The following is a 15,791-nucleotide window of genomic DNA, read 5'->3' on the forward strand; positions in this document are numbered from 1 at the left end:
GCACTGCTGTTCACACATTGCTCCTGGGAGACCACTGCCATCACCACAGGAAAGCTCTGCACTGATCAGACACCCACACCCCATCCAAACGCCTCTGTACCACAGGGATAAAGCACCAGGATCATCTCCTCCATAGCCTGAGGCTCTTCTCAGCAACAGTCCTAATTAGTAATAATCCTCATCCATGCAGAGCTTACCTCCAAAAACAGGTGAATATCCTTGTTTCTGTTAACAAGGGCACTTGGCCATATCCCTTCAATCAGAACTATGCTTAAAACTCCTCCAACATGCAAAAACCTTTCCCTCCTTTCACCAGCAGTAGAATCACAAATGCCTTGGGTTAGAAGGGACCTCAAGGATCATGAAGCTCCAATCCCTCACCAATGCAGGGCCACCAACCTCCGCATTTCACAGCAGCCCAGGCTGCCCAGGGCCCCATCCATCCTGGCCTTGAACACCTCCAGGGATGGACGGGGCATCCACAGCTTCTCTGGGCAGCTGTTCCAGCACCTCACCACTCCCTTGGTAAAGAAGCCACAAGTCAGTGCTGGGAAGGCAGAATTAACATCTCCAGCTTCCCTCAGGGCTGGCTGCTTTATTTCACTGCACTGGGTATTTACATGGGGGGAATCTGATACATCCCCAGCTGGGTTGAGCACTGCACACATTGCATTGTTTCCCAGCTAAGGAAACAACTCAGGGTGTCACTACATGAAACACTGTGTGGAGGATTAAGGTAGGGGACCCATTTTGGGATGCTCCCACCTGCATTTTCATAGCTACCATCATTTAGATCTCCTCAGCTCAACCAGAACCCTGTGAACACACACTGCACATCAGGTCTCTGAAGAACACCCAAGATAGAGACAGCCAGGAGAACCCAACTCAGTTGACAGGACAGAAAACATGGTTGGGCTATGAAAAACTCTCACTGGCAGTATCAAAGCATGGAGATTGCTGGCAACATTCTTTATAATGAAGTATCTGCAAATACTCTTTTTCCCCCTGCATTAAAATTCCTTCTGACATTTTAAGAGCTTTTATACAAAACATAGCATCTCTTTCTGAAGTATAATCGAGCTTCTAAAAATACTGTGAGCCAAGAGGAGCCTGCTGGCCACCCCTTTATCCAGGTGGGGTTAATTTAAGAGCAGACTGAGTTTCAGCAGAAGCAGCACAGCTTTTTGTGGTATCAGGTCTAACAAGAACTGTTGCAAAACTGCTGCAGCTTGAGGCATTCAGTAGGCTGCTCCCACAGCCCCATGCCTCCCAAAATGGTGATGGACAGATGTAAGTGGTTGGTTTAAGAGCTATCGCTGCAATAACTGACCCAGCCATGTCTGCACATACCTGTGCAGCTCAGAGGGCTGGGGGCAGGAGGGCACAGAGCACATTGGGTCACAGCCTTGGAGGAAGCCACCAGATGGTGGTGATACTCAGAGAGTGGTGAGGCACTGGCACAGGTTGCCCAAGGAGGCTGTGGATGCCCCATCCCTGCAGGCATTCAAGGCCAGGCTGGATGTGGCTCTGGGCAGCCTGGGCTGCTGGTTGGTGACCTGCACACAGCAGGGGGTTGGAGCTGGATCAGCGTTGTAGTCCTTTGCAACCCAGACCATCCTATGATTCTGTTAGAGCAGCAGCAAGGAGCACACAGCATTCCTAAATCCAGTTGTCACAGGACACTGCACTAATCACCGCTAATCTACAGATGTTCTAAACACAGAGTGCTGCTTCTCATCCCAACACCAGCACTGGGCTGTGCCTCCCTGTGTGCTCCCAAGGAGATGCTCTGGGGGTCCCACACCTGCTGCCACCTGGGAGTTGGAGTCACTGTTCCTGGAGATGTTATGGGGCCACAGAGATGGAAGCCTGGATGCGTCACACGAGGCTGGGCTCCCCTTTCCCAATGGGAACAAACACAAGGCAACAGCATTGGAGTGCTCACAGAAGAGCTGGCATGCACAGCAACCAGGCTCAGCCCAAAGCAGGGAAATGAACTTGAGAATTCAACTGAAATTCAACGCGTCAAACCCAGAAAGTGGTTATTTTCTGAACTGATCCCCCAGACCTGTGTTAACTGCAGCTATTGCAAGGATGAGGAAAGAGATACATATTCTCTCCTGACAAGCACACAAGCAGTAACTGGAAGCGTGCAACAGGACAGCTTTACATTTCAGTTTATTTGGGTTTCATCATTTCATAACTCTTTCAATATCTGCAAGCTTAGTGCTGCTGTTACTGGGCTACTCTCCTTATCCCACATAATGCCCTGACCATACTGTACTGATTTATTACATTATTGCACTGCTAAGGCACAGGATTGCCCTGCTCACATACTGCATTTCCACAGAGCTGCTCAGAACGAGAAGCTGAAAGGACTTCAGCAATGCAAAGGACAATGGATTCTGTTGAATTACTGCATTGGCACATGTCAATACCAATTTTTCCTTGGAATAGCATGAGAAAGTCTTTATCGATAAGCTAATTAGAGCACACACTTAGCACTAACCACTCATCTGAGCCAGATATTCAGACTGCTTGCTCACTTCCCACCTCGCCCTGATGAAGGTTTGCAGGTTTGCTCTGTATTTCTTTGATGCCTCCAGGAGATGCTCCAGGACCATCCAGAAAGCCAACGCCATCCTCCCTTTGATTCCCACTTCTGTAATCCTCATTTTCACCTCCCTATTGAAAACCTCAAGCTGATAAGCCTTTCAGAGCCCCACACATCTTTCAGCCTTCCACCTCCTTTGTTGGTTTTTCTTTTTAACTGATAACCAGTGGGAAATGCTCCTCTGGACCCTCTGGAAGGCACCCTGAGGAGGCTGCAAATGGGTCACAGCTCACCCCACACAGGACTCCACAAGCCACAGGGCTGCTGGTGTCAACTCACCTGCATTACGAAGGCTGAATCATCTTCTACTGCTTCCTACACTAATGAACGCTGCTTTTGTTTCTTCCCCTCCCCCCAATCCAAACGCAGCCATGACTGTTCCATAAGGACACGCTAATTATTATTATTTACATCGCAGAGAAGGCTTGGAAACCCTGCCAGAAGCAATCCCACTGCGACAGGTGATGCACGAACAGCACACTCCCACCCTCAGGGCTTTGCAGACCAAGAACATTTGTCTTTTAAAGACCAACACAGCTCTGTTCTCTGCCCACCGTTAAAGCTCACTGCTTTCTTGGCTCACACCTCCACATCCATCTCTCCCCTGCTCTTCCCATCCTACATAGCCCCAAAGATCTTGGCAGCACATCCTCCGTATGGCTTGCAGAGTGGTAAACCACCTTCTGACGGTCAGACTAGATGATCCCCCTGTCTTTTTCAACCTTAATGATTCTATGATTCTTTCCAGACACTGAAACACCTCTCTCACCTCATCCTGCACAGACCCTTTGGGAGCACCCACCAGAAGACCCACACCAAGGTCCAGGCACAAGCAAAAGACTATGCAATCTGCCCCATTACACAGCTTCAGAGTTTTGTTTTAAGGCCCAGTGCTTTAGGTAATTTTTATTAACATTTTAATGAGTGATAAACACAGCCTTGCAATTAGGGAGTTAATGACACTGCTGCACATTCAAGCTGTAAAATACATTTCCTGCTATGAGCAGCTGTAAACTGGAAGTTTTAATTGATACAAAACAATGCTGAAGCCATCTCAGTTCTGCATTTGGTTTTGTTCTTCTACGAGTGATCTCATACTAGTCAAAACTTCTCTAACCCCAAAAGACAGCCCTCAGCATCCCAGCTGTGTGCTGTGCTGGTGGTACAGCAAAAGGCCAACTCCAGGCTGCAGAGATTGGCTTGACAGGATGGGACCCCACATAGTTCATCATCAATGGGCTTTGAGAAAGACATGGCCAAAACAGGAAGCAGACAGAAGAGCTAACAAAAACCATGGAGCCAAGGCTGCAAGTTTAAGACCTTAACACATTGCCTGTGAGAACCCCACAAGATCATCCTTAACAGCTATTGCATCTCATGTGCTCATTACAGCACAACTGTATGCTTTCAGCATGACCCGAGCCAGGCACACGTTCTTATGGGAACCTGATTTTCACAGAATTGCATGGAGAATTTGCACAGGGAACATCCAACACCCATTTCTGGAAGGCAGAAGGTCCAGCTCTACCTTCAGGACTCCTAGGTCAGAGACAGCCACACAAACATTATGCCCAAGAGGACTGTCATCAGCTAACACTGCTCAGAAGAAAATTAAACAAAGCACTCGCTCCTTCTATGTAATGCTTTACAAGCTGATATCTGCAGAACAAGCAAGCAAGTGCTGTATTTCCAACATATACATTTGCCATTTGCAAGGAAGAAAGGAGCACAGATTCATTCCTGCAAGAGCAGAACTGCTGAGGCATTACAGGTGTATGAAATAAAGACAATCTCAGCCAAGAAAGCAAAGGTGCAAGCAGAACACCTGGTGGGTTTTCATCAAATCAGGATTCCTTAATGCAAAACTGTTGGCTTGCCTTAGGACATGAAGGCAAAGCCCCACATAATAAGGTGACCATCAGCTCAACGCACTGCACATCAGACCCCACATGACATTACCCATATTTGCCATCATCTGAAGAAGCAAACTGCATTACCTCACCCCCAACTGCCTCCCTGTGCTTCCACCCCATATCAGAAACAGGGGCAGAGGAGAAAGGTTAGCCCTGCTCAAAGTACACTGCGACCAAGCAATGGCACACATAAGGGACAATCACCATTAGGGGTTCAATGCATGTGGACCAGTTGAAGACCACAGAGCAGTGAGACATCATGATGTGGATGCACTGGGTGGAGAAATGGCTGCCACAGTGAAATCATGAAGATAGGAAGTCCTCCTCACCCACTGGCTTGGCATAGAGAGACTTTATGGTCAGAGAAGCATTTCCAACCAGCAGCTTCCATCAGCCCTGCAAGGAGCTGCTCATGGCACATCTGCACTGCCCAGATCTGCTTCACCCAGCTGCCTTCACCCAGGGTCAGTAACACTGGGAATGACCCAGGTCTCCCACGGGATGTGAGCCACCAGGGCTTGCTATATGCAGGCTCTGGCCACAAACAGCCACTCCACAGCAAAGCATTTTACTAAGATTCCCCCAGCTTGGCTGGTTGAACCCCATGCAGATGTGAGAACAGACAGACTTTTACAGCACCCCAAGGAGTAGCAGATGGCCACACAGCTCTGAACCCTGGGAGAACACCACACATCCTCCCCAATCCCAGCAACAAGGGCTTTGCTGCATAGAGGGAGTTTTTTGCACCAAGCACAAAAGCTGCAGAGGTTGTAATTGCAAGCATCTCCCTAAAGGAAACCTATTCTGCCATGCAAACACTGAGTCTGCCTCACCTGTGCAACAACCCAGGTTGGTGTATAAGTCTGCACTTAACCTCCTGGCTCAGCCCAGCACATACTCCTATTACTTAGTTGAAAAGGTTCGTTTCTAATGCTCAGCCTTTGTGCATCACTTTTACAGCATACTATAACCCTTAAAGCAAAAATACCTAGAAATCACTGGGTATCATCTGACTCATCTCCTGCACCAAGGAGAGGGCTCTGGTGGGAGCTTCCATCAAGCACCAGATGGAAGGAAGGTCCTTTTGGTAAAAATAGAGCTTAGTTGCAGGGTATTGGTTTTCCATTTGAAAAGCCCCTGAAGTTTGAGGACTCAACTTGTTTGAGCATGGAGTAGCCGTGGGCAGCAAAATGTTCTCTTTATGAGAATATTTAATCTCAGTAGAAAAAAAGTCCCTTTTTGTTCAGGTGCCTGAGGTAAAGTTAAGCTTTCCTATAAGGCAAAACATAGGCATTAATTAAACTAATTAAAATGTGAGAGCTTCTGCCCACCACAGGAAGGAGAGCACTCACGGCTTGCAAGTGAGAGGCTCTTGGACCTGCCTGCCGACCAAGCAGATCTCTTGTGTGCATAGGAACCACATGCTTGGCCAAGAGCAGACACAACACCTACAGAAGGTCTCAATACACCAACAGGAGTCAAGTCCCACCCCAAGAACGTGGGAAGTCATCATTTGTACGTGTTAATATTTCAGCCCTGTTTTCTGCTGGCACAGCTTCCAACCAAGAAGGGAGACTGCCAACATTTGCTCATCCACCAACTCTACTAGCTCTTACTGTGGATTAGCTCATCAAGTAATTGGGGTTGCAACACAACAGGACACTGTGGGCTACACAAAACCCAGCTGCTGTCATCAGACCTCACCTCTACCTGCAAAAGCAGCCTCAGTTAAAGAAAAAAGACTTATTTAGAATCATCCCCTCATACATCAGTACAGCAGGAACCAGTGGCATACGTACCACACATTAGGAAACAACAAATTACTGAAAAAGACACATTTTTTGAATGGTTGGAGATCAACTCATTGACCATTGAGACCTACTGCAGGAAGCCTACGTGGGCAAGGGCGAAATAGATGATCCCTTCCAAATCCTATGACTCTGTGACCTAAGACACAGACACAGCACACCAGGCATGGTTTGCCATTATATAAATTCAAGTGAAAAACTTCTTCCTCCCAGCTGCACTAAGAAGAGCCAAATCAGAAGTCCGACACATCCCACAATCTCCTGACAGCATTACTGAACAACCAGAAAACATTTCAGTGTTTTGACACCCTCTAAGTGAGACAGTTTAGTTTTTATTTATTTGGAAATGCCTGTTTTAAAACTCCTTTCTGCTTTACGTGAAAACATGCATGTAGGTTAAAAGAAAGAAAAAAAAACAAAACAACACAAACCACAACAAGCTCCAAGACTTTTCCACTTTGTCGAAACACCGTGCTCGCCTGGGATAGCTCCCACAGCTCCTGAAGATGCAGAACACATGTACCTCTCTTTGCCCCCAGCGAGCTGAGCCCAGGCACACCCCAGAGAGCCCTCTCCTAAAGTATCACCTCATTTCTCCTTGCTGGATTCAGTCAAACCAGGCCCAGAGGCACCGACGCAGCACTGGGAGCAGAGCATCCCTACAACCCACCGCAAAGCCCATCCCGTGAGACAACAGGGGAACCGAGCAACAGAGCACAGCCACCTCCACAACCACGCTTTAATCCGTTTATGCAGCACAGCTAAGAAAGTATTGGCTTCCCAACACCCCTACCACCTCCCTCTACAGGCAAAAGAAGTATTTCAATGAAAGAAAAACTCACGTTTAGAAGAGCAACCTGAATGCTCCAGCTTCACCAGCTTGCTCCAAGCCTGCTCACAGCCCAATGGGAGCAAAAGCCAGATGCTAGCCTGGCCCTGCTTTAAATAATGATCTCAATTAATTACAGCTGTGGGGCTGCAGACATGCAATTGAACACCTCTAGAATCACAGAATGGCCTGGGTTGGAAGGGACCTCAAGGATCACAAAACTCCAACCTCCCTGCCACATGCAGGACCACCAACCTCCACATTTCATAGCAGCCCAGGCTGCCCAGAGCCCTATCCAACCTGGCCTTGAACACCTCCAGGGATGGACGGGGCATCCACAGCCTCTCTGGGCAGCTGTTCAATGCCCATTGGAAGTAGCTCCATGACTGACTTTGTACTGGTAGCCTTGTTTGAGTGCAGAGTGGAAAGAGAGGTGCTGCTTCCAGGGGGGGAAGCAGCAGGGAAGTGGCTGATTTACAAAGTTTTGCTAATAGGTACTGTGCTGTTTGGCACTGATATGGGGAAGAGGGGAGAAAACTGGGGAGTGGGAAACAGCCCAGGTTAGCAACTAAAATAACAAGCTGAAAATGTCAGCTGGGTGCTGGGGATGGTATCAGCTGCACCACATTGTGGAGTCCTCCCATCCCTGCACCTGGAGGGTCTGCACCAGGTGTGCACACAGGGAGGACTCTGCCCCACCATATGAGGACAAAACCTTTGCTAAAACAGCTGCTGTGGCAGCTCTCTTGTTGGTCTGACCCTTGCACTACCATGCTGCCAAGACTGCCTTATTGCTTTATATTCCATCAGTACAATGCAGAACAAAAAAAAAGGGGGAAAAAAAAGCAATCCAACAAGCAGGAGAGCAGAGTAAGTCCACCTTCAGAAAAACAGCCGTTAATCAGGTGGGCAGCCAGACGCAGCATCCAGTATCTTTACCTCCTTCCGTTTGGATGAGCTTGCTTAGTTGCTAATTCACAGTTCCTGAGCAGTAATGATGAGCAGGACGTGATGGAGCTGGTGGTGTGATGGAGGGGGATGTGGTGGGGGCTCAGGAGGGAACTGCCACTACCAGCCTCTCCTCTTCTTCCCTTGCTCCCCCTTTTCCAGCTGCAAAGAGCTGTTGTTGCATGGCTGAGACTGACAATAGAAAGGAGTCACCATCCCTGGATATGCTCCAGAACCATGGAGATGTGGTACTGAGGGATGTGAGCAGTGGGCATGGTGGGGTGGGCTGGGTAAGGCTGGGGATCTCAGAGGGCTTTTCCAACCTGAATGATTCTGCGATTCTAGGATCAGTTTTCAAGGAGTTTGGGCAAACCAGCGTGCAATAGATTAAGCAACTGAAATGAATGACTTCAATTGCCAAATCATCACAATTGTGCTCAGCAAACATATAATCTTAATCCTTGTAACAAAGGTGGCAACCACACATCGGTCCTCGTCCCAGCAGGGTCACAGTCTTCTCTGCTCTATGGAACAGAGCTGCCTAACACCTGCGCAGGCATTGCCCATAACGAAACAGAGTAGAAGCAGTTTCTTAAGCAACAGCACAAAGAAGAGAGACCTAAAATCAGCAGCATTTCTGAAACTTTCCTCCCAGACTGCTTGTGAAGGGCTGCAACCCATTATAGCTCCACTAACATCTTTTTATGTCATGTCATCTCTGCAGCGGGGAAAAATGCTTTCAAGTTCAGCATTCCACTTCCCTAGGCTTAAATATTCATAAAGCAAGAACCACACCAAAAAGGTTTAACTCCAGTTTGAGAAATGAGATGGGAAATGGGAGTTTTGATCCAGGTGCTAACGGCCAGAGCTGCTGTGTGTATGCAAGGAAACCATTGGGAATGCATTGTCCCCACATGAGTGGGGTGGATACAGCTTCCATCCATTTCCAGGTCTGAACCAAACATGGCAGCATATGTGCTAAATCAGTGGGGATGAGTTCTTGTCATCAGCCCATGAAATGACTGCAAGGAATTAGGGACATGGCTTAGTGGGCATGGTGGTCAACAGTTGGACTCGATGATTTTAGTGGCCTTTTCCAACTTTAATGATTTTATGGCTCTATGATCTATGAATACAAGTCTCAGCAGGTTTACTTTCAAACCAGTGAGAGAGCTTTTCTGGCTGCATCCCAAGGTTTGAAGGCTCTAGGGCTGGTGCATCAAGCAACCTGGTTTAGGGAACCTGCTTTAGCAGGGGGGTTGGTCTCGATGATCTCTAGAGGTCCCTTCCAACCCCTACAATTCTGTGATTCTGTGACCCATGGCTTCTGCCTTCACCAATCCAGCCCTAGGGATGACAGTGCTGGCCCCAGACCACCTCTCTCATTGTGTGGGACGTGGCTGAGATGTTAAAATCTCTACATTTCAGGCTTGCCAGGTGAGGCTGGTCATGCATACTTGCAAGATGTCCTCCAAGATCCCCAAGCCCAACACCAGCCCACCCCACCATGTCCACTGACCACGTCCCTCAGTGCCACATCTCCATGGTTCTGGAACACCTTCAAGGACTCCACCACTCCCTGGACAGCTGTGCCAGTTCCCCACCAATCTTTCTGAGGAAAAAAGTTTCTTAATATTCAACCTGAACAGGTGACAAAAGTCTCTGCCCAAGTGACAAAAACATCCAAAGATGAAATCCACACAGTGCAGTAAAGCTGCCACCAGTGAACCTGGTTATAGAAACACCCCTCAGAGTCCATGGGATGCTCAGGTGTTCATGGCACCTGTGACCCCCCACACTATGGGATGTGACCTCATAACAGGCCAGAGACAGGCAGCCCAGAGGCCAGGAGTCTCATGCTCATAGAATCACCACAGAATCCTAGAATGGCCTGGGTTGCAAAGGAGCACAATGCTCATCCAGTTCCAACCCCCTGCTGTGTGCAGGTCACCAACCAGCAGCCCAGGCTGCCCAGAGCCACATCCAGCCTGGCCTTGAATGCCTCCAGGGATGGGGCATATGCTCATATCTGATGGGTGATTTTATTCCGTCTCACAACACTGCAGCTGGCTGTGTCTCCAACCCAGGGACACGCTGCGGTGCAGGTGCCAGGCAGAGCCAAGGGACCTTGGAATGGTGAGAAGTTCTTTATCACAGCTCTTTGGAGAGCACTGCAGGCACACATGTGTACAGCTCACAGCTACAGAGAGAAGAGTGTGCTGAAACCCAGCTCATGTTTCCTCGCCTAGCAATCCTGCCTTGACTCGTGTTTAATAATCCTCCTACTTTCCAGCAGGACAGGGAAGGGCAGCTCTCATCCTCAACACCTCTGCAGCCCCCCTGCAGGGTGCCCCAGACAGCTCTGCCCCTTTGCTGCCAGCAGAACTGGGATACAGAGGTGTTACCAACATACCCAGACCTTCCAGCCCTCCCTTCCTACACTGAGCCATCCACCAGCATATTTCATGCACTGTACTCTGAAGGGTACACAGTGTTTTAATCATGTAATGTAGTAATAACATAATTAAAGTCCACACCATTTCCTAAGTAACATATATTACTCCAGTCGTTGCTTTGATATATTAAAAATAGATTAACTGGTTCCCAAAGCTTGGGGCCAGGCAAGACAGTGGGTTTCATACTGACCTCCCACCAGCCACACTGCTCCCACCAATCCCACTTATGCTAATGGAAGAAGAAACATTTGTATGTTAAAGATGTCATACATCCAGTACATCTCCTGCTGAGCTTCTGCAGCAACACAGACATAACATGAAGAAGGATGGTAGAAAGGCAAATTGGGGGTTCTCAACTCGTGGGGACACAGCATGGCTTTGAGCGAGGAGCAGCACTGCAAATGCTGAATTCCCATCAGAGACCAAGGGAACTGCCCTGCTTTGAACATCCACCCTCAGAAAACTGTTTTTCCCCCAAAAGAGTCTTTGCCAGGTTTAAGAAAAGATGGGAATGCAGAGGTGCTGCTCCAGGGGAAGAGATGTGCTGCAGAAGAAATGGAGCCCTACAGGAGCGTGCATATGTCTGCGTGCCTATAGAAGCTGGCACTGCAATGCATGCAGAGAGCAGACCATTCCTTCTCCAAATCAGGTACCCAAAATGCTGAAGAGACTGAGCAACACAGCGCCGAGCTTTAATCATTCATCTGCTTCCTTCCTCCCCAGCACTTCATCTGACTGATTCTAATTAAACTGGATTTTGCTCTTCCGAGCCAGGAGAGCTTTTGTTTTATTTGTTCAAAGACTGTTTCCTTGCCACCCGATTTCCTCCAAATCTCCCTCACAGGGACTCAAAGGCAGCGATTTCACCACCTCTGCCAAGAGCATCAGCTGCTGCCTGGCGGGTGAGAAGCAGCATGGAGAGCTCACTGCGTGCTGGGGGATCGCTGGGAGCTGCCACATGCCCGATGGCAGAGATGTGCCATCCCAATGGAAGGGTCTCCACCAGTTCTGCAGGGCTGGAGTCAAGCCTGGTGTGGTTTAATCTCCATTGCTTATCACACTTCTACTACAGAGAGTTTTCACTCTCCCATCTTTTAGAGGACTGGCACAGGTTGCCCAGAGAGGTGTTGGTTTCTGCACACACTCACAGTCAGGGGATGGGCTCTGAGCACGGATGGAGCTGTGGGTGTCCTTATGCATTGCAGGGATTGGAACCAGATGGCCTTTAAAGGCCCTTTCCAACTCAGGCCACTCTGTGATTGTATGATTCTATTTCCCTTAGCCCCAGTTTATTACCTCCCGGTGCCCTAAATCACATCCCCACGCTGCAAGATGCTGCCCAGTCCCTTATCTGCAAGCATAGCACCGCTCCCAACACCTGTTAGCAGAAACGATGGCCACCTCCATACCTCCATACCTCCATATCTCCATGCCCTGCGCTTTTGCTGCCAGAGCTGCTGTGCTGCTCAGCCTGCTGCAAATCCAAATCCCTGCATGAACACCTGCAGCACACAGGCAGAAGGACACACCTCTGGTACTCAGTTAAAGAGTTAAAGCTGTCCTGGAGCAGCGGGCTCCTGCAGAAGCTCCTGGAGCAGGCACACAGCTGCAGGGCAGCGCCGGTCCCTGCAGCACCGTATAATTCCTGCCCTGTTCCTGGGGCTGCAGCGCTGCCCGTGCACAATCCCAGCACTGTGCGGGGCTGGCCCAGCCCACACAACGCCCGCATTCACTGCCATGGAAATGCCCTCCATCCCCACGCATCTGGGGCTGCTGACCCTTCCCTTTGTAACATGGAAAACGCTCTTAGTTTAAGTGTTGGGTTTGGGTTTGTTTTTTTTTTTCCTTTTCTTTATTTTTCCCTTTCTTTCATCCTTCTAATCCACTTGTTGGACCAGGCAAGCAGCAGGGAAAGGGAAGGGCAGTGGCACGCCAACACTGCCAGCCCAAAGCTGGCAGTTATGAATCCCCTCTGGATGGGGAGCGGGGTGTCCCACGTGGCTGCATTACAGAGCAGCTGGAAGATCCCAACTGGCACACAGTGACCCCACTGCCATCCTAGGAACATTGCAGAGCTGTATCCACCAGGCTGGAAGGTGCACTGCTGGGTTTTGGTTTCCCCGTTTCCCAAAGCTGCTCCTTTCCAACAGCCAGCTCTCCTCAGTAACATTTCCAAGCCAGCACAAGGAAGCAGGACGATCTCTCTGACATTTAACATGATAAATACCCATGCATGCAGGCACCAGCAATGAGAAGCCAGCTCGCTCCTGCAGCCACATCTGATGCTGTGTGCGTTCACCTCACACCCCAAGCTGGCTCAGAGCCCCGGGAGCTCTTAAGCAGCCCAACATTGTGGCTCCTGGTGGTACTTGAGATGAGGAAGCACGGACAGCTGCCCTCATGGTATCCACACCTGCAGGGATGGGATGGGATGGGATGGGATGGGATGGGATGGGATGGGATGGGATGGGCAGAACCTCTCACCTGTGGGCTGTTACAGGGAAGGGTATCGCCCACATGTGGCTCTGTGCAGCCTGGTCTGGTGGTTGGCAATCCTGCACATGGCAGAGGGTTGAAACTAGATGAGCACTGTGATCCTTTTCAACCCAGGCCATTCTATGATTCCATGATTTCAGGAGTGGTGGCAGTGCGTGGGGACCCCAGGGACATTGTGTGCCTGATCCAGGGCAGGTTGGCACCTGGAGATCTGACCCCAGGCTGACAAACTCCCACAGCCTTGATGTGATGCCATTTATCTACTTAGAAATGCTCCACACACACACACCTCGGCCTTCTCAATGAGCTATTCTTTCTCTTGTAACTCTAAGTTTGTAGGGAGGATAACCATCATGTTCTGAATACTTACGTTTTCTGCTTTATTAACCGTGCAAGTCATGCATAATTTACACTGGAGGAGAACTGCACGCAGCACTTGGGTTCCTCTAAAGATTATTTTGCAGAATACAAGCTGGGCAGAGCAGAGCAGGGAGCTGGCCATCCTGCCTGGGGGCACCAGCTCTGCTCTGCCCGCATCCCCTGGCCCCATCGTTCCGAAATCTGTCCCCAGCTCCATTCCCTGCTGTAAAAGCAGCCGACTTCCTAAGCGCAGCTTCACTATTCAGAAGCAACAGAGGAAAGTTAAGGGGCAGACGCACAGCCAGACATCAGGGGATCTTCATTCTATTTTTCATACAAACCGGGGATGGAAACGCAGAGCGTTGGTTTGCAGTTAAATACCAAAGTGCACCCACAGTGCTGCTATGGACACACACATGGGTTCCCCTTCCTGGGCCAGGGCTCGCCTTGCAAATCGAACTCGGAGCACCGACTCCCAAATACCTGATACCAAAATGCATGCACCACAGTGGGATTTCGGAGGCGCTGGCCGTGCCTCAGATCTGGCAGCTTTTGGCAAAGCTCTGCCCGTTGCAGACAGACCTCGGGAGAGCCAACAGAGAGGCACGAATTCACACAAAATGGGTTTCCAACACAGCACAGCCACACACGGCTGAGCTCACAACGCTCCCCCCTCACTCACCCAACCCCAATACGGCGTTACGTTGTACAGAAAGGCATCGCGGCCAAACCAAAGTCCTGTGATAAACCCGCCCGTCACTTTGCATACACACGGATGCGCTCAGCCTGGGGCAGGAGCTGCCTTTCCCGCAGCCCGAGCTGTGCCCGAAGCTCTCTCCCATCCGCACCAACAGCGCCGTTCCATCGCACCCAAAGCTCCGCGCTGTGCGCCGGGAGGGGAGAACCCGGCGCTCCGCCGCCGAGAGCCGCACGTTGGCGCCGGCACGAAGCCTCCGATATTTTCGGTGATACAGAAAATCAGTCCAAAAATAAAAAAAAAATTAAAAAAAAAAATCAAGACATAGGAGAGGAAAGGGGAGCGGGTACAAAAAGTACATCTTCGACCCGGGGGTGGAGAGCCAGGAGCTCGGGCTGAATTCACCGAGTCCACTCGACACCCATCGCCGGAGCTCAGCTCGCAGCAGCTCCGCGCGGCCGCCGCTTACATAACCCCGCCGCCGGGCCGGGGGCCGCGCAACGGGCGGCGACCGACCCCTTCCCTTCCCTCCCCCGTGTTCCCCGCCTCCGGCTTCCACCGGCGATCCGCCAAAACGGGGCCAGCCCGACCCGAGGGAAGGTTGGGAGGGAGGGGGGGGGGGAGGGAAGGAGGACAGCGCGGAGGAACGAGCGAACCCGCGGTTCCACGCACCGCCCGGCGCGGGGTGAACCGGCGGAGCTCTCCGCACCCCGCGGTGATGGGAGCGGGGCAGGGGACGCGCATCCCCGCGATTTGCAAGTCACTGCCCGGAGCTGAGGGGGGAGGATGGCGGTTCCAGAGGAGCGCTCCCCTCCTCCGCCCCGCTCGGCCGCGAGCACCGCGCGCCCCCGGCGGAGCGCGGCGAAGTTTGCGCTTTTCTCCCCCACCCCTCGCTGCGCGACCGCGGGCGGCCCGGAGCCGTGCTGTTAACAAGTGCGTCGGGGCCAGGCACGCGGCGCTGCTCCCCCCCCCCCCCCCCAGCCCGCATCCCACGGCCCGCATCCCGCCGTGCCCGCGCGGTGTCAGCGTCTCATGGCAACGGTGCTGCCTCCGCCGGCTCCCGCGGCGCTCGGCGGCCGCGCGGGGATCACCGCACCTCCCGACCCCCCCCAACCCCGCGTCCATCCCCGGCCACAGGCGCGACAAGGTCACGACTCGCCCCGCACTCACCGTACACCCCTTGCCCGGAGCTGCCCTCCAGCAGAACCGTCAGCAGCCCCAGCAGCCCGATCGCTACATCCATCTTCACGTGAGCATCCACATATCCAGCCCGGCGGTGGGGGGCCGCGGGGAGGGGAGAGAGGCAGCGCGAAGCCCTCCGGAGCCCCGCGCTCCGCTGCGGCCAAGCCGCGCACGCCCGCGCAGGCAGGGCGGCTGGGGGCAGGCGGCGGGCACCGCTCCGCTCTTCCTCCTCCTCCTCTTCCTCCTCCTCCGCCTTCTCTTCCTCCTCCTCCTCCCTGCGCAGCGGGCGGCGCGGAGCGGTGCGGAGCGGCGCGGGCCGAGCCCCGCTCACAGCCCCCTCAGGGCTCCGGCCGCCGCCGCCGCCGCCTCCCGGGGCCGCCGAGAGCCTCCCGGGGCCGCCGCAGCCTCCCGCGCCCCGCGGCCATCAGATGCCATCGCAGCGCCGCGGCCCCCGCATGATGCGCGGGGCCCCCCGCGCGGCGCGGAGG

At 51.9% G+C, this 15,791-nt stretch overlaps 1 protein-coding gene across 1 annotated transcript in view; it reads right to left on the reverse strand.

Moving 5' to 3' along the window:
* The window catches only part of MDGA2 (MAM domain containing glycosylphosphatidylinositol anchor 2), a 309,178-nt gene that overhangs the window by 293,222 nt on the left and 165 nt on the right, over positions 1 to 15,791 (reverse strand). The window contains exon 2 of the mRNA XM_042813625.1: positions 15,292 to 15,457. Coding sequence (XP_042669559.1) covers positions 15,292 to 15,457 — 166 coding nt within the window. The remainder of the gene's footprint in view (positions 1 to 15,291; positions 15,458 to 15,791) is intronic.

Source organism: Centrocercus urophasianus, unplaced genomic scaffold (genome assembly GCF_019232065.1).
Source record: "Centrocercus urophasianus isolate 14NV4802_14NV808 unplaced genomic scaffold, USGS_Curo_1.0 seq_14, whole genome shotgun sequence".
Classification (NCBI taxonomy): Eukaryota; Metazoa; Chordata; class Aves; order Galliformes; family Phasianidae; genus Centrocercus; species Centrocercus urophasianus.